Source organism: Acipenser ruthenus, chromosome 24, assembly GCF_902713425.1.
Source record: "Acipenser ruthenus chromosome 24, fAciRut3.2 maternal haplotype, whole genome shotgun sequence".
Taxonomy (NCBI): Eukaryota; Metazoa; Chordata; class Actinopteri; order Acipenseriformes; family Acipenseridae; genus Acipenser; species Acipenser ruthenus.
Window position 1 is genome coordinate 1,718,305 of NC_081212.1, and position 27,263 is coordinate 1,745,567.

Consider the following 27,263-nt stretch of genomic DNA (forward strand, 5'->3'; position numbering starts at 1 on the left):
CGCTGTTTAGAAATCTTCCTATCAGGGAAATGTAATTATTTACTTACTAAAATTCAATAAAAAAAAATGCACATTTAACTTAATAAGGAGCAAATTACACTAATTCAATTTATTACCGAGATTAAACGCCTATACCTGCAAGATATACCATAAAATTAAAATGTGTATTATTATTATTATTATTATTATTATTATTATTATTATTATTATTATTAATAAAAACAATTAAATAGCGTTTTGCATTTACAAAAAAAAAAAAAAAAATGTGTTGCTTAATTTTCATAGCTGCCAAAACCACAATCCCACAGTGACACTTGGTCAAATTATGGGGTTCTCCCTAACAATGACACGACTAGCGCTAGGACCCAGCGAAGTGCACCCCCTCTCAGAGAAACGGGAGGGAGGGGCCTGCTGTACCTTAAACAGATGGGCACGACGAGGAGGGATCGAAGACGCCAGTTACCATCGAACCAGTGCGGACGGGATCCGCCGTACTGTAAAATAATCACTAATTACCCGTTTAGAAAGCTTCTCAGACCGAATACCCGTCTTGCTGTTGAACGCCAAGGGACTCACAGTCAGCCGGCTTGATTGTAACAGCACCCGGACCACCTTAAAAAATACAGAAACAGAGAGAGACTTTGACACAATTATCGGGTCTCCCATCTGCCGCTGTCGTTGGATATTGGACTGGGAATTTGCACTGTCGGAAGAACACCGACAAAATACACGTTGCTGTTCTTTTTTTTTTTTTTTTTTTAGGTTAGCTTGAAAAAAAAATACATATTGATTTTACCCAAGAGTGATAGCCCTTTTTTCCTTCCACTATGCCCGGGTTTGATTACAAGTTTTTGGAGAAACCCAAGCGGCGGTTTCAGTGCCCGCTGTGCAACAAGGCACTGAGGGACCCGGTGCAGGTTTCCACCTGCGGACACAGGTTCTGCGATACCTGCTTGCAAGAATTCCTAAGGTAAGATTTTTGTATTGATTAGAAATACGGAGTAGAAGGGCAGTATAAAAGCCATTGAACGCGCCGTTGTTGGTGCTGCAGTGTATTGGAAGTCGGGTCGGTCGTTTCTTTACGTGCAGCGCTGTTAGTCTCCTCCTCAGCCTCTCCTCTCAGTGTTTGCGCAATGGCCGTTCCAATATGCAAGGCGATAAAGCAGCGATTGTTTGCTGTGTGAGTTTGACACGGGAGACCTTCAGACCGGGTGGGGGGCGCTTCGCTTCCAGGAAAGGCGTGTCTCGATGTGGCGCAGGTCACCTGCTGCACGTTACCCGTAGCAATGAAAGGCATCTTTTGAAACGGAAGCATGTGTGTGTATCTCGCTCTCGCGCCATCTATATATATATATATATGACATGTGATATATACACGTTATTATCCACAGCTACACCCTACAGGAGTAGCCACAAACAAACACATAAACTAGTGTGTTACCTGAGCACCACTGTGCAGTACAGGGCTTTCGGTCTGTGTTGCATTGCTTCATTTTGCTCCATGCGTCTTGTTTGTGGTCGCGCTGTGTGTGTGTGAAATAGTCACTCAGAGCTACCAATCTTCTTGAACCCAGGGGGTTGCAAATACTGTTTCCCAGTCACTCCATTCTAATGTAAATGCATTGACCCCCCCCCCCCCCCCCCCCCCCCCCGTTAAACCATTCTGGAGACATTCCTCCTAAAAGGACCAGAAGGGATATCTGCAGACAGCAGGTTCTTCCATAACGTTCAGTGACTTTGAGAGCCTTGTAAACAGTGCTGTTGTGAAACACTGAGGACTGGAAGAGGGTTCTAACTCTCGTACTAGAAGCACGAGTAATGGGGTAATGGGGTTGGGTCTTGTATCCTGTCCTTGTTCGCTATTACAGTACAGTATTCCTGTTTGAATCGTCTCTCTGTCATACTGCCCCAGCCTGCCTTGAGGGACCCCTGTTCTGTAGGGAGTGAGAGGGAGTATGCCTTTTGTTTTGGCTTGAAAACCCCTCTATCTGTGTGGTTGTTTTGCAATGCCGTTGCTGAAGTAATTGAGGTCCTGCATGAAGATCCTGAATTCGTATAATTACCTCCACAGTGCGATACACAGCGGGCGATAACATTGCAAACGCGTCGCTGGCTTATTCCAGTTTGTTTTCATTCTTTGCTGCTGTTGTGTGACACGGCTTGAGTTTTTTTTTTTCAAAGTGCTTTGAATACACGCAAATGGTGCCTGAACCCTTTTTAATCTGGAGGAACTGACTGCGCTCGTCGGTTTGGCATATTCAAATGAACCCCAGCTGATGGTCTCGGGTGCTTTGCTCTGTGAAGCAGCTCTGTAAAAACGTGCTGTAACTCCGCTGTATCAGAGCTGTGGAGAAGTGCAGTTCTACCATCAGGATCGTTCAGAAGTGTGGTTTCTACTGGGAGTGCTGTAGCTTTAAATCCACAAACAGTCTCGACTGATGTGTGACACGCGGCATGCTTTCTATTTCAAGTGCTAAAAATAGTACCGTGGCCACAATTTCCCTTTCCCATTGCATCCAGCATGTTGCATTCACCATTGCGTGCAGCGGTCTCATCCCGTGTCAAATAAAGACATTTCTGTCCCAGTTGAGTCCTGTAATAAACCGGTTGTGAATGAAGTCCAGAGTTACTGATTAACAGCATTTCGTTCATGTGTTTAAAAGGGTAGCCTGTTGTGCTGGCAGAATCGCTACCATAGCTGACAGTACTATTCAATGCTCTCGTTTTTAGGTCTTTAGTGTTGGTTTTTACCACCACAAAGCCGCAGTGAGCTGATTCTTAGAAATCCACCAAGGGTAAAGCCAGAGCACAATGCCTCCACTTCTTCAGATTTGAATGGCGAAGTCTCCTGGCTTTCTGTGGGGGTAGCTGTCATGGTTTCAAGGACAACTGGGACCCCTTTTCAGCTGTACTGTTCTCTCGAAATAATAAACATACCGGCAGTGTTAAGGGAATGCACAGCACCCCTCCTCCCCATCACCCCGAACACAAGGACTGTGCTTCAAAGAAAAGTCTATGTAGATATGAGCATCAGCATGCGTTTGTCCACGCTGGCGTGAAATCCTTTGTTCTGAGGGTATGGGTGCATTGAGAACGAGCAGCTTCGCACAGCTGTGGGGATCAGCCCTGGAACGGGTAGGAAACTGTGTTAAATAGCGACGCTGCTGAGATCCTTAAAACAGAAAGAGCCGTGCTTTGTGAACAAACGTTCTAAAAGCAGCATCTCTAACAGAACGTGCATGGGAGGCTTTTAAGTGTAGTGGAGTCCGATTTCATAAAGATAGCGCTGCAGCAGAGAGAGAAACGGTGCCTTCTTAAATAGTTCCACCCACGTCATCTGTTAATCTCATGTGATGTTTTCCATTTTGCCTTGTGGCTGTTCTACCATCTGCCTCTCTTGTGCACCTCATCCAGCTGATATGACTTCAGCTAAGCTCTGTCTCAGTTGAGCTCAGGAGGAAGTCCGGAAAGTGTCTTTCTCATTTATTGCGATCAATGTTCTTTTCCCTCTTAGACGCTGTCTCGTTGATGTAATATCAGTTACCTCCAGAACTCTCACAAGGTTGGCTGTTGATGATGATGATGATGATAGTATTGATGCTCTTACTCATGCACCAGGGGAGCCGGCACCACAGAGGGGCAAACGCAGAATCACATGCAGCTGCTGAGCCCCTGTGCTGCTCGCTTGAGCTGCATCATGCCCTCATGAATGATCCTGCGGGAGCTGGCAGGCTGTAAATGTGGCAGCCAGGATGCAGCTGCACAGGGTAGGGAGAGGTAGGGGGAGACTCTGGGAGAGGAGCTGTCTCTCCTGCCAGGGCTTGAAGCGAGAGCGATGCATTCGGGCTTGCTAGTGGGCTGGGCTGTGACGCAGGGGATTTGTGGTGGTGGTGGTGGCGGTGTCCTTTTTTTTTTTTTTTTTTTGTACAGTACCTGGAAAAAGTTACACTGAAAAACTCTATTCTGCAACAGAAGTTAAGTCGAAACAAGCTGTCGTTGAAATGAGCAATCTCGCAATCAGGGCTGTGGTCAGGTGATCGCCAGGCTTGCGCAATGTGCCGTGTCAGCATCACAGCCTGGGGACTGCCTGACAGTGCTCTGCTAGCCTTTGTTTTTAAGATCGTCTTCGCTGTTTCTGAACTTGCTCTGAAAGGTTGGCAAAGGTAGTTTTCTAATGACTAGGTGCTACATAACAAACAAGGTCAGGGTTATTCCACCATGCTGAAAATCTGGAAAGAGAAATATTGACTGGGTTAGCAGTCAGTATTGGAGCTGTAGGGCCTAAAAGGAATTTTGAACATGGTTAAGCTTTATAGGGGCTCATGTGGATGTCTCGCCCGACCCTCACATCCTGCCTGGGGGGGGGTTACAGGGACTCGTGTGGTTGTGTCTCCTGACCCTCGCATCCTCACATCCTGCCTGGGGGGGGAGGGGGGCGTTACAGGGGCTGATGTGGTTGCCTCGCCCGACCCTCGCCTCCTCACATCCTCAGATTTGGGGATTTACCTCCCTGTTTGTTCAGAGGCAATGATTAAATGGCTCTGGGGTGTTTTGCTGTATATGTTATCTTCACAAAGGGTTTGTAAGTTTGCTTTGACTGGCTGGTTCAGTCTCCCTAATTCTTCACTAATACTCAAGGAAACAAAGTTAAGGCAGATAAGCATATTAAGAGTGTCTTTCTTTCTGTGTGGTTTTTTTTTAAATAACGCTCTTCTGATTTAGTGTTTGTAGTCCTGGATAAATTCCCTAATTCCTTGGCTCTTGCACAGCGTTTTTATTTCAAGGCAAAAGTTAGTGAGACTGTCCTTGACTGTCCTTGGAGTCTGTACACAGATGTGACTTTGAGCCAAGTTGACCCTGACAGATTGTTTGGGTTATATATATATTTTTTATTCTAACCTGAAGCCAGGGTCGGAATTGGAACTGTTTTTCAGTTCCAATTCCTTTATAAAATCAGTCCCCCATTCCGATTCCCTCTTAATCAATTCCAGCACGTCACTGATCAGAATTGCAATGAGCAGCATTCTGCAATTGAAGACGCTGTTTGTTAGTCAATTAAATTGGCTTCAAACAAAAGCATTTGAACAAGCCCAAGAATTATGTCTCTAAAATATCAATTCTAATGATTTGAATTGGGAATTGATTTTAAAAAGCGTTTTTATTTTTTTAGGATACACACTTTTTTAAAATGTAGTTCTGTATTATTTTTGTCGTAGTGTATTGAGTAGTGGAGTGTGATTTGTAAAGGTTTTGCAACACTGAGCACATGGTTTCGTTTTACTGCAAGATTAAACCTCCCATGGAGGTTTAAGAAGTACATTGCAAGATAAGCAACGAGGCGAAGGATATGTGCATATGCATCAATGCATCAATGCATCAATGCCAGCATCTAGAAGGGATAACCTATATGCCTCGGGCCTCCCTGTAGCCCAGCTTGGTTTGTAGCTTGGCCAGAAAATTTTCATTTTTTTTTTGGAAATGGGAAAATCCAGTCTAGCATGCCTTTCCATCACTCTAAATGTCAATTAGATGATTAAAGCATCAGCAGCAACAACACAGAGGTGTGTGTGTGTGTGTGTGTGTGTGTGTGTGTGTTGGAGTTGAGGCAGGCAGAAAGCAAGTCATTGATCAGAACGGAACGAACTGACATTATTGTGATCACCCCCAAGCCATCCCTCCTCCCTGTGCCGAGGTCATGGAGAGGGAAGGGTTAAATTCCTGAGGGCCAATCGGTCCTGGGATTCCCAATCGGGATGCTAAGGAAACGCTGCAGTTTTAATGTTTGGGCAGTTTTGATTTGTACCATAGGAATTGGCGCCAGCATGCGTGTTGTGTTGCTGCACACGATCTTCAGTGGAATCCTGTCAGGTTCATATCAGATCTAAACACGCATATCCATATACAGAATTCCGACAGTTCAAAAGAAAGTCGGCTATAAACAGTAAACCCCCATTGCCCTCGAAGGATTTTCTACTTTCTCGTGCCTTGTTGCTGATCTCCCAGTGTTGTCTTTCCAGGTGCATTGTTTAGTATTGGGAGGTTCTGCTGCTCACTTTGTGTTTCTTTCTCTTCTGTTCCTCTCTGCTGCAAACCTGCTAGCAGTTTCAAGGACCCTAACGTAAGCACGGCCGTGCCACATCCATTAGCCTTACCTGGGTGTAGCAGAACAAAACAAACAGTCCTGTGCACAAGAGTTTCAGCTAATGCCTTCACCAGTGTGATCAGCTTTCTTAAAAATAAAGGCATCAGTCATAACGTTAATCTTCGTAACTGTGTTTCTTCTAGTTTAAAGCCATTCCGAGCTACATTTTGAGGTGTGTGTGTGTGTGTGTGTGTGTGTGTGGTTGTTTGTTTTTGTGTGTCCTTTTGTGTCTGTTCAAGAAAACAAAAAGAAAGTGTGTTCCGGCTGAACAAGCCTGAACTTGTCGCTTTCTGAAGAGGCTTTCTGTGTGTGATTGAAACTTTACACAAGTGAAAAGGATCTTGAACCCCACAGAGGAAAACAAAAGAAACTATTTCAGCTATGCTTCACGGCACTTTCAGCCTGCCCTGTGGTATGTATATCTGTTTCTGCAAAATGTAAACCACTTCTAAGCTGCTCTGGTTTCTATGTTTTTACAGGCAATTGCCCTGGGAGATGCAAGATTCATCCATAACTATAAAGGAAAACCTAATAATAAGATATAGAAAGTCTGCATCATCTGTGTCCGTGAAGTAGCTGGGGCTGCACAGTGACCAGCTCCCTCCCTCCCTCCCACCTCCACCATCACATCACCCAGGCATGCAGGGAAGCCCTAGCCAGCGAGGAGAGCAGCTGTGTGGGTGTGAGAGAGAGGAAGAGGGGGCTTTCAATACGGAAGGCCACCTGTCACTGTGTTCTTGAGGGATGAGTGTGGAGAACAGGTGTGGAAGCACAGGGAGACCAACTGAAACTCCACAATAGCGTGCGTTTATCTGTGTGGAGCAGCAATCCTGCTAACCACAATTTACCACAGTGTAATTATATACTTTAAAAAGCATTCAAATATATGTATGTATGTGCCGATAACTGATCATGCAAGTGACCAATCCGACGCATGCCAAAGCACATCAGGGATGACTCAGCATGACAGGAAATGCAGAAACAAAATGCATGCTCATGGGTTACACTCTCCCCCTGAGTGTCTGAGCATCAGCAGCAATGCAAGCGGCTGTCAGATAAACCAGATCAGCAAGGCAGGTGGAAGAGAGCAGCCTCGTTCATCACCAGCACTCCCCTTGATTACAGGCTGTGCTGCTCGATAAAGAGCAGAGACTCCGGGCGAGGGCGGGCTGGGTGCAAGGTGCAGGGGTTAGTGGTTAGGGATGGGCTGTGGCAGAACAGTCTGTAGGATCAAGCCTCCCCTTCTTCAGCAGAAGTGAAGTGATTAATTCCTTAATGTGTATGAACTGTTAAGTGTTTGTCAGCTTAAGGGGTAGTCGGGTTTTCAGTTAGTAATTCTAACGCTAATCGCAGAATAGCTTTTCCAGCCCCATTCCCTTCCTTATCTCTAAACAGGAGGAGTCTCCAGCAGCATTTCACACTTCCCTTTTAATCCAGTGCATGGAAACATCATAAACTCCAGATCAGTGTGGGGGTGCAAAAGAACAAGATAAGATGCTGTTCGTGTCATAGTGTGCTCCTGTCCCATAGAGCCGCTAGTCTGATATCTCCTGTGCTGCGCTAGTAGCTAGTAGTCAAACCCTGGCTTTTTAAACCGAGCAGAAACACAAAGGTCAGCCTGTCTGTGTGTTCGCACACCGCTCAGCAGGTTAGAGACTGAGGAATGTTTTATATGCTGAATCTGTTTCATTAGGTCTCTGTAGCGATTAGAGACAGCCTAGAGCATAGAATAATATAGTTTATTATGGTTTAAAAAATAATTTGTTGAATTTTACAATAATAATGTATTTGTCAAAGCAATTGTCTGCTTTGTGCATCAACTTCCCCTAAAGGTCAAAAATAAGTTGCTGAAGGAAAAACTTGCAGCAGTGACTGATGTGATCTGGGATGTGCTTCCAGATCTGTCTCTGTTAGTCCGCGAGGGAATGCCGTTATTCCAGTTATCACTTCGCTGCTTGAATTACGGGAACATCCCTGTGGCACTTGGAGTGTGTTGTGTAAACTGATTTCTCTTTCCTGGTCCTTCCAGTTTTAAGATTTCTATTCAGGTGGTGCTCTTTCGCAACGCTCCCTTGTGCGTTATTGTGTAACCGGGCGGAGGCTGGGCGCGATATATACATGCAGAGTTCTAGAATGAATGCAATCTGCCTGAACTTAGTAAACTGTATAGCTGCTGCATTTGCAAGTAGAATTTGGAATCGCCTGAAGTATTGGCAGTTGCTATACAAAAAACACTAGCTGTGTGTTGAATTGCACCCTGGTTATTAGGAATTGAATCCAGGTCCTGGAATGCCTGTGGGCAACTCTGTGTATGTTGATTGCCTAATAATAACCACATGACGCAGGAAAAGAGTTGTCCTCTACGGGTCCCTGAGGAGAACAGACAGAAAACTAGCTGTTTCCATTGTTACAGATCCTGCAACAAATAACAAACACAATAGACCTGTAGCCATGCATGAGAAAACGAGAAAGAAGGGTTTGAATTTACAACAGTGTCTTTACAAAACAGTGGGCAGGCAGGCCAGGACCAGCAGACAAAAAGAAAAGAGCTCTTTCAACTTGAGAGACGTTAGGGAAATTTTACATTCTCTGAATAATAACCACGTGTGACTCAGGGAAAGGAGCTGGTCTTTGTCTAGGACACTACAATCTAAAAAGAAAATCCACAGGAGAGATGCTTTAAGATCCGAAAGGGTTGTCTTGTGAGTCTCTGACAGGACGGTCAGCGTATTGTTCACCTGGAGGGTGGCTTTGAGGGCAGGGCCATTGAAAACCTACGAAGAGCAGCCACTTCCTAGCGTCGGTGGAAGGGCATCTCAAAGAGAGAGAGAGAGGATTGGGATTGGTCTGGCGAGGCTTCGATTTGAATTTGCAAAGAATGTGAAGTTTGTGGGGGTGTTTGAAGGTGCCAGAGTGTGAGCCATCAAAGTGTAGAAAGACTCCTGATGTTTGAGTGGTGTTCTCTCTCTCTCGCTCTCTCTCTCTGATGATGACTAATGAGCACGCTCACTCTGGGCGCTGCCTTGTTTTAATTATTTATTTTTATGTAGGTTGTGGAACAGGTGGTGGACCTGGAAAGTTGACAAAGTCAATTGGCTAACCATAAAGATTTATTTTTTTTCATCCGTCACATTTATTTTTATTGCGTGTTAATTTTTTTTTTTTTTTTAATAGTCTGGGAGTGATGAGTGAGAAGCACAGACAGGTTTTGCAGGCAATGCTTCCAGTTGTAATTAACCCCTGGTCTGCCGTGAGCAGTGCCTTCCAGTAAATGCCTGTGACCGATGAAATGAAACCGTGATTGCGATTTGAAATGTGCCGGCGAGCTTGGCGTTTTGCTTGTGCAGCTGCTCTGCTCAGAATGAGCTGGCTTTTTAATCTAAAACGGTTCTCTGTAATCGCACCCAAACCTGGACCCGCATGAGTGAGCCCGCCCCCTGATGGAATGGAGAAACCACAGAAATGTTACATAAATAAACCCCATCCCAGACAAGCAAGGCCGAGAACTGAAGTTCTGAATTAAACACAGCTGAGTTGTAGTGTATTGTAACATAGAAATGAGTTACTCTCTTGTTCACTGGAGTGGAAATGGGAATATGGATTTTCACCAAAACTCTGTTACATATTTTTGTTCTGGCACCCAGATTTTGGTACGTAGCGAGTGGGGCCTACAGTTCCTTTTTAAATCCAGGCCCTCTAGTTACCGAGCAACCCCCACTCTGAGCCCTGTGTCTGAGGGCCTCTCTTGTTATGCTACACCTCAGAAGCAGACGGTTCCCTCAGGTTACCAGAGAGAAAACGAGTTGTTTTCTATACTAGCTGTTTCCATTGTTCCAGATCCTGTAACAAATAAAAAAAAAACAGACCTGTAACAATGAAAAACGAGAAAGAAGGATTGCAATTTACAAACGGGCCTTTACAAAACAGGGGTCGGGCTAGGACCAGCAAACAAAACTAAAAATAAAGAAAAGAGGTCTTTCATTCAACGTGGTGAGACGTTTTCCATTCACTGAGCACCGCTTTCTGAGTGACACATTTTTATAATCCGCTTCTAGTCAAGCAGTCTCTGGGGGGAAATCAAGTCCTTCGCAGGCTTGCCTAGACTCTGCATTGGGAGCTCATGTATTATGTGTGTAAATGTTTTATGATTGTCAATATGAAACAGAAGTATCTTAATATCACCTGGAGAGGACCGCAAAGAATACTGCAGTCTTGCCCAAGGCAATTCTAATCAGCAGTCACAGTGGATTTGTAGTCCATGCTTCAGGTAACGAAGCACTACTCTGGAAAGTCAGTCTTCACTTCTAGTGAGTAGGGTTGCCTCCTGTCCCTGTTTTCCTGGATCGTCCTGGTTTTGAAGATGGTGTCCCAGGATTTCAATATGCCTTCCCAGGACACTAAAAGATCCTTTGGTTTTTATCTTAAAGATTCTTAAAGATTCAGTACCTTAAGATGAACACAGGTTAAATAAAGCTAGATGGACTATTACTAGTAGTGAAGCACTTGACCTATTCTGCCTTCCAGCATGTCCTCCCTGCGCAAGGAAACCTCTAATTCTGATACTGCATCATAAAAAATTCATAGTGAATTTGCATAGAGCGAGAGAGGTTAGTCTGGGACTGGGTTGAGCGTGTCTGTCTGTTTCTGATTACATTCATTTCAATTTGAACATCATCCGCTTGGAGGAAAGCGGTGTGTGTTGTGAAGTGAAGCGTGTAGAGAGCTCGGTGTACAGGAATGAGCCAGTCCAGCAGATGCATGCTAATGAAGGCAGTGGTGCTTTTGTAATAAGTTGTTCATGCCTGACCGAGCCCGGGGATGAGAATGAAAGATGGGAACTTTGCATTGAACCCCAGTTTCTTTTCAAAAGCAGGAAGTCTGTTTTGAGAGTTCCAGATTTCAGAGCTGCTATGACCAGGGACCCCCACAGGACAGCACCTCCAGCGATGCTCCTACCCTGTGAAACAGACGCCAGTGAAACCGCTCTGCAGTCCAGTGTTTGAAGTAAATTGATTCGTACACCAAGGCTGCGAAACGGCAATGCCTTGTAATGTGGACTATTCCAGTCTGCGGAGAAGCTGTAGCGGCTGCCTTTTCATTTATTCTCGGAGAAACCAGTTATACCGAGTGCCGAGTGTAAAGCATTGGAAACGTGGTTTTGAATGGGAAAGGGGGCTCTACATGATGATGATGATGATGATGATGATGATGATGACGTGGTTTAATACATCATACTTTTAAAGCATGTGACTTGTGGAGGTGGTGGTGGTTGGGAAATTGAGAAACGGACAGTGTGATTGTAAAGCTTGAAGCCTTTTTAACAACGTATTTCGGTTTCGCTGGTGGTTTTCTTTCGGATGGGAGTGGTTTATCGTTTACTTGCAGGGTTAGTTTAATGAACCCAGTGTGGACTTGTAGCGTATACAGTGTACGCAGTGTTTGTGACGCTTGTGCGAGGTTTCTAATGTACATACGTGATAAACAAAGAGAAAGCGCTCTCTAAACAAAGGGACCGTGCGTGCTGCAGCTGGGTTTATTTGTGGAACATGTTTTCGAGGGAGAATGCTGGGTTTGCAGTTTTCTCATAAACACCAGTGTTGATATGGTTCACGGGTAGCGTAGCGAGCCAGTGAATGTACGCAAGGCTGAACTCTTGCTGGCTGTTGACCTGGGTAAAGATCAGCGAATATGCTGCTGTACTCAAACAGTGGGCAGTAGGAGCTCAGGAGTAGGCTTTAGCTGTTTTAGCTGCGTGTCACTCAACAGTGTATCATGGATGGAGATAATAACAGTGTTTTGCTGGTTTGTGGACAGAGCGTTTGGTTCAGATGTTGATTGCCGTGGTAACGCAGAGTGCAAGGCCCCAATTAGCCTTGCTCTGAGTCTTCACTGTCAGTCACTGTGCAGGACTGTGTTATTTAATTTAACCTCTTTGAATGGGACTGACAGTTTTCGGTTCTTTCTCAGATAACCTGCTTAGACATACTGTACATTAACCCTAAACAAAGCTCTCCTGCTGCTCTAGATTCACTGTGGCACTCCTACCTTGCAGCCCTGCCTAATTGTGTTCAGTCCCAGCAGGGTAGACTCTTGTATTCTCTTTGATCCTCTGAGCTGCAGCTCTGAGAGAATTCCCACTTCCCCCATTCACAATCAATACAGGCATCAGCAATGCATAGGATCCTACTGTCTGAGCTGGGTAAAGGGATCACTGCCTTACATCCACATTTATAACTAACATACCTGCATGTAAGCCCCTCCCCTGTGTGCCTCTGCAGAGCTGTTTAACCAGGCTTTGAGCTTTCAGGAGTAACGTCTTGCTGTGGAAAGCTGGCTACCTGCTAATGTTAATATGGCTTGCCCTGATCAAGATGGTCACCCCCTGTTCAACCCATGCTTCTTCCCCACCTCTGCCCTGCTGCTGTGCGATCCCCCATCTCTCCAGAGGAGCTTTTAGACCAGGATTTCCTCTACTAATCCTCAGAAGGGTTCATTCCTTGATGAATTGCTAGTGTCAATGCTTGAACAGAATCTAGACCTAATTCTGTCCTGTTCATGGAGGGGGGAGGGTTGTTGTCTGATCTCTGCTGTTGCTGCTAGTGTAACACAGCAAGCTTGTAGAGGGGGTGCAGCGTGGGGGTCGCTGTCACGTGCTGAGTTGTGTCGGCTTGGGGCTTTTAGTGTTGAGACGCTGAGCTAGCAGCCCCAGTCACTGGCCAGGCCATTTGGTAACAAGCAGCTGAGAGAGGCAGCAGGTCATTGAGATTCCAGAACACAGTGCGCTCCCCCGACAGACAGGCAGGCAGGCAGGGTGAGAACATTCTCACCTCTAATGGGTCGGCTGCAGCTTTTAGCACATCAGCTCAAGGAAACAACACCTTTCTGCTTTCAGAGCCTTGTTTAGTTTATACTTTGAGCTCAGAGGCAGAGTAACGTGACTCGGTTAAACAACACCTCCCCGGCTTTATTTCAGATAACATGCTCCTAATGCTGCCCGTGATTAAACATCATCCGAGTGCTGAGCATCCCCAGCTCTGAGGCCTCCAGCTTTCCCTTGCAGGGCTAGAAAGCCACCCGTCCCAGTTCTTGCAGAATTACAGGCAATCCCACCAGATTGCATTGCAGAGCGCAGCAGGTGAACGAGACTTCGCTTTCAGAAAGCTCAAACAGCCGAAATGTTGTTGCTCATTGTGATTAAAAAAAAAAAAAAAAAAAAAATCAAACATTTTTCAACACCATAGCCCACTCCGACACAGACACTTGTAGCATGTTGCTTGATGTGCCTTCTTTTTTTAAAGGGTAATTCAATCGTTAATCCCAAAACAGTCGTGGGTTGCATCAAATCATCACTGTGATGAAGGCACTGGCTTGAATGTGTGTCTACTTGTAAACACCCAGCGCCATTCCCATCCGAGAGCCGCACTCCTGATCTTGATGAGACTTGCACCTGCTTCCGGCTCCCCACTGGAGTGACAGGAACCAGGTGCTGACCCGCCTCTCCAGGGCGTTCCCTGTTTGCTCAGCGAGGCAGGTGTAAAGGAGCGGTGGACCTTTCTTTCAGCAGAGTGACGAGGCATTTCCTTTCCGTTTCTAATCATCAGGCTGTCCCCCTGCGCACACATGCAGACACGCGCAGGGTGCACGCAGCCTGTCTCCCTGCACACGCATGCAGACACGCACAGGGGGCACGCAGCCTGTCTCCCTGCACACGCATGCAGACATGCGCAGGGTGCACACAGCCTGTCCCCCTGCACACGCATGCAGACACACGCAGGGTGCACGCAGTCAGTGCTGACTGCCGCCCCGCTCCAGTGATTGCTCAGCCGGCTGACCTCCTCCTCTGCAGATGCCTCCTTCTTTCCATTGATTTTGAGACCTGCTGCTGACAGGTGAAACTGTCCTGACTTTGTTTAGAATACCAAGCAGGTGTTGGCGATCATCAACAGTCCTGTATGCGTTTTTATTTTTTGCAGAACAAAAACAGGCTTACGGGACACGATTGGAAATGCATTCTAATCATGTTTGTACTGATCACGATGATGAATTAATGAATGACCTTTTAATACACAGGCTTTACTTTGCACGCTACTAAAGCAGCTTGGCATTTGCAATCGTCTGGTATACCCTGTGTTGCACCCGAGGCTTGTGAATGAACAGTTTTAGGTGCTTTTAAATGTCAGAGCCTTTCTGTATTAGCCAGGCGTACAAATTGTCAAATCTTCTACATTGGGGTGCCATTCGCTGGGTTCTCTGGTATCCTGGCTTGTTTAAGCCTTTAATGCCTGCTAATGAACTCTCTCTCTCTGAGGACAGATTTGGAATATTGTGCTCCTTCGACCGGAAGCCCCCTTTCAGTGCGAGAAGCTTTGCAGCTCATCGTCTGATCCCTTTAGTGAAGGGGGGAGGGGGTCCTCTTTGTGCCACTTTGTAAAAGGTACAACAAAACCACAAGCCTTGCCTTCTTTAGAATTACAGGATGTTTTAAAAAGATGGGCAGTTTGCTATATGCTGTATTTCCAACCTCATTTATAAGTTAGTGTGTGTTTTTAGAAACATTTTGAATGCGTGCTTCTTGTGTGCTGGCGTTATTGTTTGGCAGTTTTAATGACACCTTCAGTAGCTCCGGGGTTGTGAATGCAGGGAGTGAAGCTGGGAACAGCAGGAGCAGAATTCCAGATTATTAGGAGAGCTCCTGCTGGGATAAAACCGGGATTCGTGTTAAACCCCCGTCGAGAAGGAGAAGAGAAGGGCTTTGTAGTGAGCTTGCAGGAAAGCTGAAGAGGGACGGCAAGGCCGTGTGTTGCATGCAGTTTCAATCAAAAGCCACTTTTCGGTGTAATTGGTGTAAGATACAAGATTTCTCTCAAGATGTCAAAGTATTAAATGTGAAGTGTTTTCATTGATACAAATTCTGTATATAAAGACCTTCTCATATTTAAAACATGTTGAGATGAGAAGGGCGTTCCTCTCTCCAGGTAATCGATAGGCTCATTTAAATGTGGACCTTGTGACCTCTGCTGTATTTTGCAGATTTGCTATGGAATGGAGCGTTATGACTGCGGCTGTGTGTTCACTGATTAGCAGCACTAAGCAGATTTGGTTCAGGCTGACCCGGATAATTAATGCAATTGCAGACCATATGATTTGAATCTTTGTCAGGCAAGGATAATTAGGAGACATGTCCATGCAATTAGCGCTCGGGCTCTGGCTGCTGTCCTGTCACAAGCGCTACACAGCCCTGAAGTGACACACGTTTCCGAGAGGCAGCTGTGGGGAGGCAGTGGCATGGAAAGCGAAGGGTGGAAGTATGCAGCTGAGAGCGCTGTAGGAATGCACTGGCAGCCTTGGCATTGGACGGGCAGCCCTTGAAGCATGACAAGAGGTTTGAAATGACACCACAACAGAGCGCCCCTGTGAATGACCCAGACTGGTCTTTAAGACAAGCCTGAAACCTCTAACTCTGGATATTCCTGTTCGTTCCTTGAGATCAGAAAGTGGCGCAGCAACCTGGCAACAAAGGGCAAGTTGCAGGAGACCCAATACTCCTTGCAGCTACATAAAGTGCCTATGACACGTCTTTTTATTTGAATTTTTTTTAACCTTCGGAAATCGCTCAGGGGAAGAAAATAAACTCTCTTCATTTCTTTATAGATGGCTTGCCTAATAATAAAACTCGGTAATTGCGGGAATCAATCCTCGTAGAGGAGGGGAAAGAGCAAAAACATAAAAGCCAGTGGCCTGGAAAATCCATTAAGTCAGGATTTAGGAAGAGAGTCGGCACTGAGGACGTCTGTAGCTCGGAGCCCCGTGGAAAGACTGTTAATAATCCAATTCAAACTCAAACCCTTTCCCTCCCAGTCGTCCAGTTCTGATCGCTCTGGTGTGCTTCCACTGCATCAGGAATCCTCTGTTTCCGTTGCAGCGCTACACTGCGTTGATCCCTTTAAAAACCACCGCGGCATTTCGTGTGTGCCCTCGCTAACCAGGTGAGATGCAGGAGGATGATCAAACTGTATCGGTGTTGTTCGGTTGTGGACAGAATTTTTTTTTCCACCTGCTGTGTGCTGTCTGTCTAGTTTCAGGAAAGTAAAGCAAGCATGCTTCCCTTTCAGATGTCTAATAAATACAATGTATTTGAGTTGCGTGCACTTCCAGTTTGAACCCTAACGTGGTGTTTTTCTGCTTCTTTCACAGTGAAGGAGTGTTTAAATGTCCAGAAGATCAGCTGCCCCTCGATTATGCGAAGGTAAGGAACGAGACGAAGTCCTCTTCAAACCTTTACATATTCCATTTGTTCTATTCATCATTTCTGTGGCCCTGCTTTAACCAATAAATCTGTCGGCGTCTCAGTATACACGAGAGCTGACAAGGACCTCCTTCCTTGTATTAACCTTTTCACTGAGCTCGGCACTGCATGCTGAAAACTCAACTGCTTGCTTGCTCGATTACGAATGAGATGAAAATAAAGTTGAGGACACCGAAAAGAGGGCTGAACACGTCAACCTCCCGGACCCCCACACTGCTGCCCCGACAACAGGGACCCTACAGGGCTGCTCAGCCCCTGTGCCTCGTTGCTTTGACTCTGCTCGTTCTTCACCCACAGTTCTGGTAATTGTAATAATGAGGTGGCTCTGGGAGGTTGTGGAGATACTGCACGTCCATTATTGAGTTATTTCTAGTTCCCCGTTCAGCCCTCTAAAATAAATACACAGGCACATAGCAGAATTTTCACTTGACTGAGCTCTTTGTGTCTTTTAAATATAATCGTCTTTTCATAGCCTGTGAGAGGCTATATTTAAAAAAAACCAAACAAACAAAAAACCCGTTTGCGGCTATATTTATCTTAACAGCTAAAATCTTAAAAGGCATTCTAAGCTTCCATTAGAGAGAAATAAAAAACCCATAAGGGCATTAGGCTTATCTGTTAACATAAACTTGGCTGCGGTTGGGCTCAGGGTTCTGTGAAAGCATTCAGTGTGTAAGTGTATTATTATCTCAAATGACATGCTGGTAAGGCTGAGCCAGTAAGCAGCTCCTCAGAATGAACTCCACATTGAAGTCTCCTTAATTAGAACTTTGTAGAACATGTTAATCTCTTCTCGCATGCCAACAGCCCTTATTCCAGTGAAACAGATCCTTTAAAACAAGGGTGCCTGTGTAATACGTATGTGTATTTTATATTTTATATCGTGTGAAAGCAGATTTATTCAGTGTTCGCACAGTGTGGTCTGCCCTGAACTATACAAATATCCCTTTTATAGAGACATTAAGTAACTCTCCAGACCTCAGCATGAACCAATCAGTGACGGAACATTGATACAATACGCATGTACTGCACGCATAGTTTCTAGATTTGGTTTATACTGTTTGCTTGTCAGACTGCGTGAGTTTCATTGAAGCGCTGCTAGTATGTGCAAAGGAAGGGGTAAGCGTTTTATATTCTTGTATCCGGTGGAATCGCAGTCATTGCCAATCTCACTCAGAAACCGCTTTTGCTTTGAGTTTTGAGCTGAAGTGGAGCCTGCTTGGAGAGCCTGGGTAGAGCCCTCTACCTGGCTTTGTAAAAGAGAGCTTGCTTCAGGTCCTGAAATCCCACCAGAGCACTTTCATTGCCCCTAATGTGTGTGGAACGGTGCTGAAGCACTCAAATCAAAGGCTTTCAAACTGCATTTCTATCTAGTATATATTACTGTGCTGTAATTGCTACGCCAAAGCCTTTACAATTCAGTACAAAAAGTAAAGGCTATATTCATATCTGTTTTTTTTCTTCAGCCTTCCCCCTTCCTTTGTCCTGCAGGACCGTCCGAGAGCCACTTGATTAAACATAATGCCCTCTTTCTCTAGCCCTCAGTCACGGCACTGACTCTCCTGTTTTCAGTGCTGCCTTCAACCCTCTTGTGTTTTGTAAGCCTCGCTCAAGACATTCAGACTCAAAGCATCTTCTTTTCTTCTTTTCTTCAAACCCAGCTGATGTTTTGACGTCGGCAGCAGTTGAGACAATTCCCTTTCTGTTTTTGCCATTTAAAAAGCAGGGGGGGGGTCTGGTTCCTGTGAGGAGCTCTTTGTCCGGAGGGTCCTGGGAGAGCAGGGTCAGGGATAAGGAGTTTGGGGTCTGGGAGAGGAGAGCTTTTGATTCACAGAACTCGGGCAGGGTTGTGCTTCTTTTGATTTGGCCGTATAGGTGGCCTGAATTTTAAATCTTTCCCAAATAAACCGCAGACTTCTGAAGCAACGCTTCTCAACAACAGAGAAGAATCCAGTTCAGACGGGCCGGTGGGGTTTCTGTTGGCCTCCCTGAGTGGTCTGCTGCTCGGTATAAAGAGGGAGGCTGCTGGAGTCGGATCCACTTCACCTCCTGCCAGTCTGGAGGCGATTTCTCCTTGCTCCATATTCCTGGCCTCTCTACCGCACAGCTGATGACAGAGAAACTGAACCAGTGGTTTAACGGACTCCCTCCTGAGTATTTTAAAGGCAAGGGAGGGGGTTCAGCTGCACAGAAACTGAGGAGATACAGCCGTTCCTTAAAAACAGCCGTCACTTCAAAAAAGCATGCACGCGTTGACTAAAAAGTGATCCAATTTTTAACGTGCTTCGATTTTGTGTCCCGTCAGAAATTATTTAATCTGGGTAAAACATTTTAAGGTTTTTAAATGTAATTGTTGTGATTTTTGTCTGCACTGTATTTAAACACATTATTTTTTATTCATTGATTCATAGTTAATGGAAACAAACTGTGAGTAAATCCGATCTGGAGCCATGCCGCTGCATTAATTTGGACAGGAGTTGGGCACCATAAACAGGATGTAAAATTCAAAATCAGAAACGCCTGTTATTTTGGATCTCACTCAAGCACAGTGATTCTGGCCCCCTGCATACAGCAGCATGAATAGCTAAAGTTATTTTTTGTTGTGGTACTAATCTGGCAAGTCGACCTGTTCAATCCTTGCTTAATCAAAAAGAGAAAAAAAAACATGCTTAAAACAAAGGGGCTGGACTCGCCCAGAGCCACGTGTAGCTGTTCGCATAGCGCTGTGGGTTACAGGACAACATCAATTATCTTCTTTCATTAGAGCATGAACAGCTATAATTGGCTAGTTCAGCACTCCAATTTAGCTTGGCTGTATTGAATGGCACACCAATTATAATGATTGTACGTTTGCACAAAACGACAGAATTTGAGAAGCCCTGAGGATTTAAAATCTTCATACCTGAACGTATGAAATTGATTATGGTTATAAAAATTGTAGAGCTCTGTAACCATGCATAAATACTGCTGGATACATGAATTGGTGCTGTCCTCTCTTGTGTTCCCGGCTCGATACAGCGGCTGTGTGATGTGGCCCCGTCACAGCTGGCCTGTGTCGGACATGTTAGCTGTGCTGCCTGGGGTCTCACGCGGTGACGACATTTATGGAATAAAGACCAGCTTTCGCAGCCAGGTGGTTCATAGCTCTGCCAAGTGAACTGTGAACACTTCCACACTTGTGCTGTAATGGGAGCGATCCAGGTTTTTTCAGCATGACGTACCGTACAGATTATTCCAACGCAATCGGACATGCTGCAGTTGTCCGGACAAGTGGCCTTTTTCTACTGGAAGTCCGGGAACAGTTACTGTATCTTCATCTACAGTGCAATACAGAACAATAGAAGCTGCATTAGGTCATCCGTTGCTGTTGCATGGAGGTCTTCTTTATTCACTTCCATGACTGCTATGATTTTATTATTTCTTTACCGCACAAGAAGTCTCCGTGGAACCCCTTGACTGTGTGAGCGTTGCTGGGGGTTGACGGGCACATGTGCTGCTCCCTGGCTTCTTACCCCCTCCTCTCTAACCCCAGTGCGTGCTTCTTCCCCCTGCAGATCTACCCTGACCCTGAGCTGGAGCAGCAGATCCTGTGTCTCCTGATCCGTTGTATCCACAGTGAGGAGGGCTGCCGCTGGTCTGGACAGATGAAACAGCTGCAGGTAAGGAGGACACTCGCTCGTCTGCATCCGCGCTCCTGTTCACTCTGGAACACACTGTTTAGCTAGCCTGATCAATGCATTGTGAACACATTGAGGCAGACTGATTATACTGTATGATCAACTGTATATTGACATTCTCTCTCTCTCTCTCTCTCGTGTGACCAGTCCCACTTTTCGACGTGTGCCTTCAACGTGATCCCGTGCCCCAACCGCTGCCCGATCAAGCTGACGAGACGGGACCTCCCGGACCACCTCCAGTACGACTGTCCCAAACGCCACCTCAAGTGCGAGTTCTGTGGCAACGAGTTCACTGGAGAGGCTTACGAAGTGAGTGGATGGGTTTTTGAGGTGTATGGGTAGAGCTCATAGAGGAAGCTGGCAGAGCACCAGCCCTGCTATCCATTCCCCATCATTCACAAAAAACAGCCTTGCTTTAAAAACAGGGCACACTCGCTCGCTTTCCAAGTGGCAGTTTTTAGGCTGCACACTGTAATTAGACACACAGCGGTGGCGTTCTGTCGTCTTTACAAGAAACAAATGGCAGTAGGCAAGACTCCTCTTATAAAAAGAAATCTACAGTATATCAGGTGCATTGGGTTTGTTTAGGATCTAGTCACATATTTCTAGCAGTCCTATCTGTAAAGTACATATCTTTTCTCAATATATACCTCCATGCATCGCTCTGTTCCAGATTTCCTTTGCCTCGGGCTATCCTCCGAGTTCTGTTTTGAAAGCGTCTCAGTTTAATGAATGGAATCAGCTGTCCTGTAACCCTCGGCATATAGAATGTGTTTTCTTTTAGAAAGAGGTGGAGTCTTATTAAACCGCATGCCTGCTCACACACGTTGCTACATACAGAGAAAGGACCCGACTGTCTAATGTTGTTTTTGCTATTCTAGTCGCACCTGGAACAATTTTTGTACATGTGCGTGTGCATGCACACTTATGTGGGTTTAACTTATTAAAATCCTATTCATGTGAATTTTATTATGAGGTCTCTTTTTTCTTTTCGGTAAATCAAGTTGGACCAGTATTAAGCACTCCGTTGTCAGTGGATAGACCTTACCAAGCATTTCATTGGACTGTCAGTTTGAAATAGCTGGGCACTTCACGAAAACTTGAAAGGGCTTCTCCATTAAAATTCCCTTTTGATGGCAAATTTTCAGTTTTAATTGCGAAGGGCCTGGGGTCGCTCGGCATGAATAACGCTACAATATATTTGTATTGCATCTGAACCCGAGATGGAAATAAGACTCCTATTGCATAGCACTTTCCACCCAGTCCAGGTTTTCATACATGCTCGATCAGCCCCAGTGTGTATAGGTAACAAGCTCCTGAGTGTCTGATTTTAGACTGCTAGTAAAACCAGGAATGGATCAAACTGCTGTACAAAGATGGTCTTCCGTCCATCCCTGTGGAATGTTTCTCTCCAGTTGAGATCTAAGCCCTTGCCCTCTCTCTCCCTCCCTCTTCAGAACCACCAGGGGATCTGTCCGCAGGAGAGCGTGTACTGTGAGAATAAGTGTGGGGCTCGGATGATGCGCAGACTGCTGACCCAGCACAGTCTCAGCGACTGCCCCAAGCGCACCCAGCCCTGCAAATACTGCGGCAAGGAGTTTGTGTTCGACACGATCCAGGTAAGGTGTAACGCAGAACACGCACACACGCACGCACACGCACACTCTGGTTCCTTCTACTGACGCAGCACCGCCTATTATTTATTAATTAATTAATTAATTTATTTATTTATTTATTTATTGATTGATTGATTGATTGATTGATTGATTTGGTGTTGTTATTATTATTTATTTCTTAGCAGACGCCCTTCTCCAGAGCGACTTACAATCATAAGCAAATACATTTTATAACAAATGCAAATACATTTGTTATATTTAGAAATAAGTCATGCAGGTACTGTACAAAAAAAAATGTATATGATTTATGTAACTTCTAATTTTAAAACTGAAAATCGATTTTTAAATTTCATTCTTCAAAAAATGTAAAATAGAATGTGTGTTACTGTAGAGAACAGTAACACACTCCCTTGCCATATATACTCTGTAATGTTAACATACGTGCACAGAAGACTGTGACATACCTCCCAGATTCTGTTTGTTCATTGTGCTTTATAACAAGTGGAGGGCTGTTGGGAAAACGGTCATATGATGTAACACATGTCGCTTGACCATTATCCAGCCTTTCCTCTATCGGTGGATGGGTTGTCAAAGTGATAAGGGTTTAGTGTTCATTCACTTTCTTTATGAAGCGACCCCTTCTTTCCCATACAGGCATTCATTGCTTACTAACACTATAGACAAGAGTGGCAACAAGCCCAGGGAACAGGGAGTAGTGAGGAGGGGGGGGGGGGGTAAAGAAATAAAGAAAGCAGCATTCAGGGACACTGCCAGCGCTCCTGTCCACCCGGGTAGCTTTCTGACGGTCCTCTGTCTTGTATTCGCTGGCACGCTTTCAGCAGCACCTGTGCTGGCTCTGAATGCCTTTTACAATAAACTTGCTGCCAGTCGCCCCAAGTCATTCAGCACAAGGCATCACTAGCAGGGCAACAGGGAAAAGGAAGGGCTGATTTCTTCCATCAAACCGTTCTGAACCCAGAGAATTGCGTGCGGGTTCATTATTTTCTTAGATTAACTCTTTTTGTTATGCTTGCAACTCGGTTGATATTTTCTTGGTTGCTTCATTTTGTATTAATTTATGTTTCATCCACAGAGCCATCAGTACCATTGTCCCCGGTTCCCAGTTCAGTGCCCGAACCAGTGCGGAGCCCCCAACATCGCCCGCGAGGATCTCAGCACTCACATGAAGGACAGCTGTGGCAGCGCCCTGGTGCTGTGCCCCTTTAAAGATTCCGGCTGCAAACACAGGGTAAGCATGGCTCTGAGCCCGTCGCACCCGCTTAATAATAAAAGCTGTTCAGGGTTTCTGAACTGATTTTGTACACCCGGTAAAGTTTCAGAACCAGAGGGTTGACTTGAGAGTCCTTCATGACCTTCTGAGTTGTTTCTCTCTAGTTTTATAGCATCGCTAGTTTTCCTGGTGCAAAAAGCTTGGGATAAGTAGGGCCTGTTATCAGTGACTCAAAGACATGACTTTGCTTTACTGCTTGCGTGCGTGTAGTACAGTGATCTAGCCATTAATCACTTGGTTCCCTTTACCCATGCTAATGATGCCTACAGTAACTGGCATCATGCTAGTTCCTTGATATGACATTCCTTAGCGTCTAACAAGTTCCTATTGTTCCCCCCCCATTTCATCGCAGTGTCCCAAGGTGGGACTGAGCAGGCACGTGGAAGAATCCATGAAGGTCCACCTGTCCATGATGTGCAGCCTGGTGAGCCGGCAGCGTCTGGAGATTTTGGACCTGCGGAGGGAGGTGGAGGAGCTGTCCGTGAGCCACGACGGCGTCCTGATCTGGAAGATAGCGGACTACTCCCGGAAACTGCAGGAGGCCAAGACCCGGAACAACTTTGAGTTCTTCAGCCCGCCCTTCTACACCCACAAGTACGGCTACAAGCTGCAGGTCTCAACCTTCCTTAACGGGAACGGCAGCGGGGAGGGCACCCACCTCTCCATCTACATCCGAGTCCTGCCCGGGGAGTACGACAACCTCCTGGAGTGGCCCTTCTCCTACAAGGTGACCTTCTCGCTCCTGGACCAGAGTGACCCGTCCCTGTCCAAGCCCCAGCACATCACGGAGACCTTCAACCCCGACCCCACCTGGAAGAACTTCCAAAAGCCCCCGAGCACCAGGAACTCCCTGGACGAGAGCATGCTGGGCTTCGGGTACCCCAAGTTCGTCTCTCACGAAGAGATCAAGAAGAGGAACTACATCCGGGACAATTCCGTCTTCCTCAAAGCCTCCATAGAAATCCCCCAGAAGATCATTGCATGAGAGTTTGCGTTGCATTTCAGGAAGGACTGTCTGTGATGAGACATGGGAGCCCTCCCAGGACGTTAAGCCAAACCCTTACAGGCAGGTGAGCCCGTTTGCAGAGCTCGGAGTGGCAGCAGATGATGCAGATTTGTTTACTGGTTCTGTACCTCAAAAGATCCTGCACAAGTGTCCTCCAACTGATCCACCAAGACTTGAAGCTCTAGGCTCCAGTTTCTGGATATTGATGAGCTGAGAGACCCAACTTACTGGAGGAGGAGCATGGCATTCACAGGGAACTGGTGTGTGTTTGATATTTAATGGAAACACTTCTAGATTCTACAGTGCCTAGAGTTGTGTTGCTGTTTTCTATTCAAGAAAAGTAATGTGCATTTGAACAGGGCGCTGGAGAAAAAATAGGCTTTACATTTTTTTTTTTTTTAGTTCATTCTTCTTTTTTTGTCTGGATATTTTTTAATGCAGTTGGAGCTTATTGAAGAGAATAGAAGGAGCCCTGATAAAACATCTGAATTCTCCACTTAGTGAACAGCTACATGCATGCATGCACAGTGAAACACAAGCACACACAAACAGAGCCATGTCAGGCACGGGAGTCCAAAGGTGTGTTTTTTATACATTAGAAAAAGACCCTGAAAACCAAAATGGCCAAATATTAGATAGTAATGTATCATCAGTACATGGTTCAGATTAACATACAAAATGTGTGCAGGTCAAAGATGTGTCATTTACATTTGATATCTATGTATGTGTGTATACAACATGAGATAATAGGTGCTATTGTAAGATAATATGCTTTTGTGGGGATAACGATACCTGAACTTGACACACCGCTGACTCTGCTGTGTACTCACTTTGTGAAATAAGCCATGAAACGGCCCGCAGGGGCTGAGGAACGTGCCGTTTCCAGATTCACGTGTGTTTGAATGAGCAGGGACAGGATTCTGAAAGGGAGACGCAGATCGAGGAGTAATGTTGAACGCCCGGCAATCCTGGGACCCGTCAACTGCACTGGAAAGGTGAAAGCGTGGTGATGCGTCACACGAGTTCCACTGAGCGTCGTTTGTCGTGAGATGTGAAATGTAGACGCTGACGTTTTAGAAATGAACAGGCTTGGTCTGGTTTACTGTTGCAGTTTTAAAGTTGCTTTTCCAAGCACGGACTGAAATACAATTGCTGTGGTTCTGGCAGCCTATCGGCGAGCTGAATTTACAGTCGGACTGGAAGAAGTCCTAATCGGGCAACTGGTCTGCTCATCAAAAAGGCAACATTTGAACTGTAAAAAGAGAATAACACGTTAATATAATACTGTGTGTGTGTGCATACATATATATTAATGTATAAAAGTTAAAGCACATTTTCTGTACTGTTTCTATCATAGTTAACATTTTACAGCAATTGAGAACACTGAAGATTTTTTGTAGCCATATTTTTCAAACCTGAAGTAAGTGGTTTCTATGGTTAGAAGTTTTATACAAAAACCATATAAAAAGGGAGGGAGGGGGAGCGTGATAGTTTTCCGAAGAATTTTGTTTCTAATTTTCGTTGTGTGTTTTTTTTAAAAGATCTCTCCTCTATTCTTTCTCCTTGTGAAATGTATTTATTTGTAAGGCTATGCTGTTGATTTAGAGTGACGAATTGGTTAGGATCGGTTGAATGATTGCTTGTCAAACTGTTGTTTTGAAATAAAATATTACTCCATAAGTTAGCTGTGCGGCTTGTTTGAGTAACATGGGGAGTAAGCAGGGAGGGAGACGGGGTATTGAAGTTACACACACAGCCACTGGGAAATCGCAGAACCTCCTTTCGCATGCTTCCGTTGCAATAACAAAGCTGTGTAAACGCACAATCCTAGCAACGCAGCGATGTCAGCTGTGATCAAACAGAGCTAACCTGGGACTACCTACAATATGCCAAGTCTATGTGTATGATTTTTTTTTTTTTTCATACAGGTCTACACACAAAGACAGACATCCACTAACAATGATCTCCCAGGTGAAATCACTGCCTAGCTGCACGCTGACTGTCTCATGCCCTCCCCCAGCAGCTCAGGAACAGCACGTCAGTGTAACGGACTGAGGCACCAGTATTTGACAGAACCGTGCTAATGCTTTTCCTGGGTAATGTGCAAACAGACCCTTATTGGTCAAACAGCTTTTGGAGCGCAAAGTTGTCATCTCAGCACTTTTCATTTGAACTCCTCCTGAATCACACTGAGCCTGGTTTTGATGCAGGCCCTGTGTATCGCTGGCAGTTTTAACAGCCGTCTGAGAGTTGACCTAGTCCTCATTTCTCGCCCGTTCATTTTGAAATTCTTGTTTATTTAAAAGATTTTCGCAGGGGAATCCCGCCAGGAAGATGGTCTTTTTCCAAAGAGGTACAAGACCAGATTGAAAATAAGGTGAGGCTTAAAATAGATGTTCAGATTACAAAAGCATGCCTTCTGAAATCCTGGAAAACTGTACTGTAGTTCACATTTAAAGCATTGATTATTTTAATTTAATCAAATGCAATGCAGGTTGTGGCGTCAATCCAGCAAAGCACAACAAAATGATATTCTTAAAGTTACAAATGTATTAACTAATTTATCTGCATGCTTTATGTTTTTGGCAAGTAATGGATGGATTTAATATTCCAAAGCGCGGCGTACTTCATGGAAGTGCAGATGGTAATTAGCTGGCTGCTGGAGTTGAAGGAAATCATTTTCAGTTTATTCTTTGTATTTATTTTTAGCAGATTCGCACAAAACAAACCGGGCATGGTGAAAACACCGTGGGTCTGTTTAGTTGTGTATATGACTGTGTGACGGCCCTTCAAAAGCCACCTGGCTTCCTCAGGACTGGTAATCGCTGTTCCTTAGAATAGGATGGATTTCTTCAGTGATAAATAGAGCGCGAGGCACAGCAATTTGTAGGGATCACAGCTGGACGGATTTGCAGTGCGTTGAAGTAAACGCCTGAATTAATGCTGATGAAGGCTTCAGCATGAACATGTGTGCGGAATGCAATGCAAGGTGAATTCCAGCACCCCTATCCTCAATTCAGGACTGTTTCTGTCTGATTAATTTAAAATGGGTGATACATTTACTGCAAATGTACAAATAAAAACTCAGATGATGCCAGGACCAAAAAACAACGCACGCAAGTAAAAAACAAATACAAGTTCAAAATCAGTATGATACAAAGGACATGGAAAAGTTAAACAATCCTGCAGTTTTTGTTCAAAGAAATTCCTTCTGTGCTCCGTGCA

General features: G+C 45.2%; 1 protein-coding gene across 1 annotated transcript; it reads left to right on the forward strand.

The window, feature by feature from the left end:
• Positions 1-421: 421 nt before the first annotated feature.
• LOC117429503 (TNF receptor-associated factor 4-like) lies at positions 422-25,718 on the forward strand. The gene is made up of 7 exons (XM_058997898.1): positions 422-970; positions 16,337-16,388; positions 20,003-20,107; positions 20,273-20,434; positions 21,583-21,744; positions 22,835-22,990; positions 23,385-25,718. The coding sequence occupies exons 1-7, from the start codon at positions 828-830 to the stop codon at positions 24,015-24,017; spliced, it is 1,413 nt and encodes a 470-aa protein (XP_058853881.1). The 5' UTR covers positions 422-827; the 3' UTR covers positions 24,018-25,718.
• Positions 25,719-27,263: the final 1,545 nt, after the last annotated feature.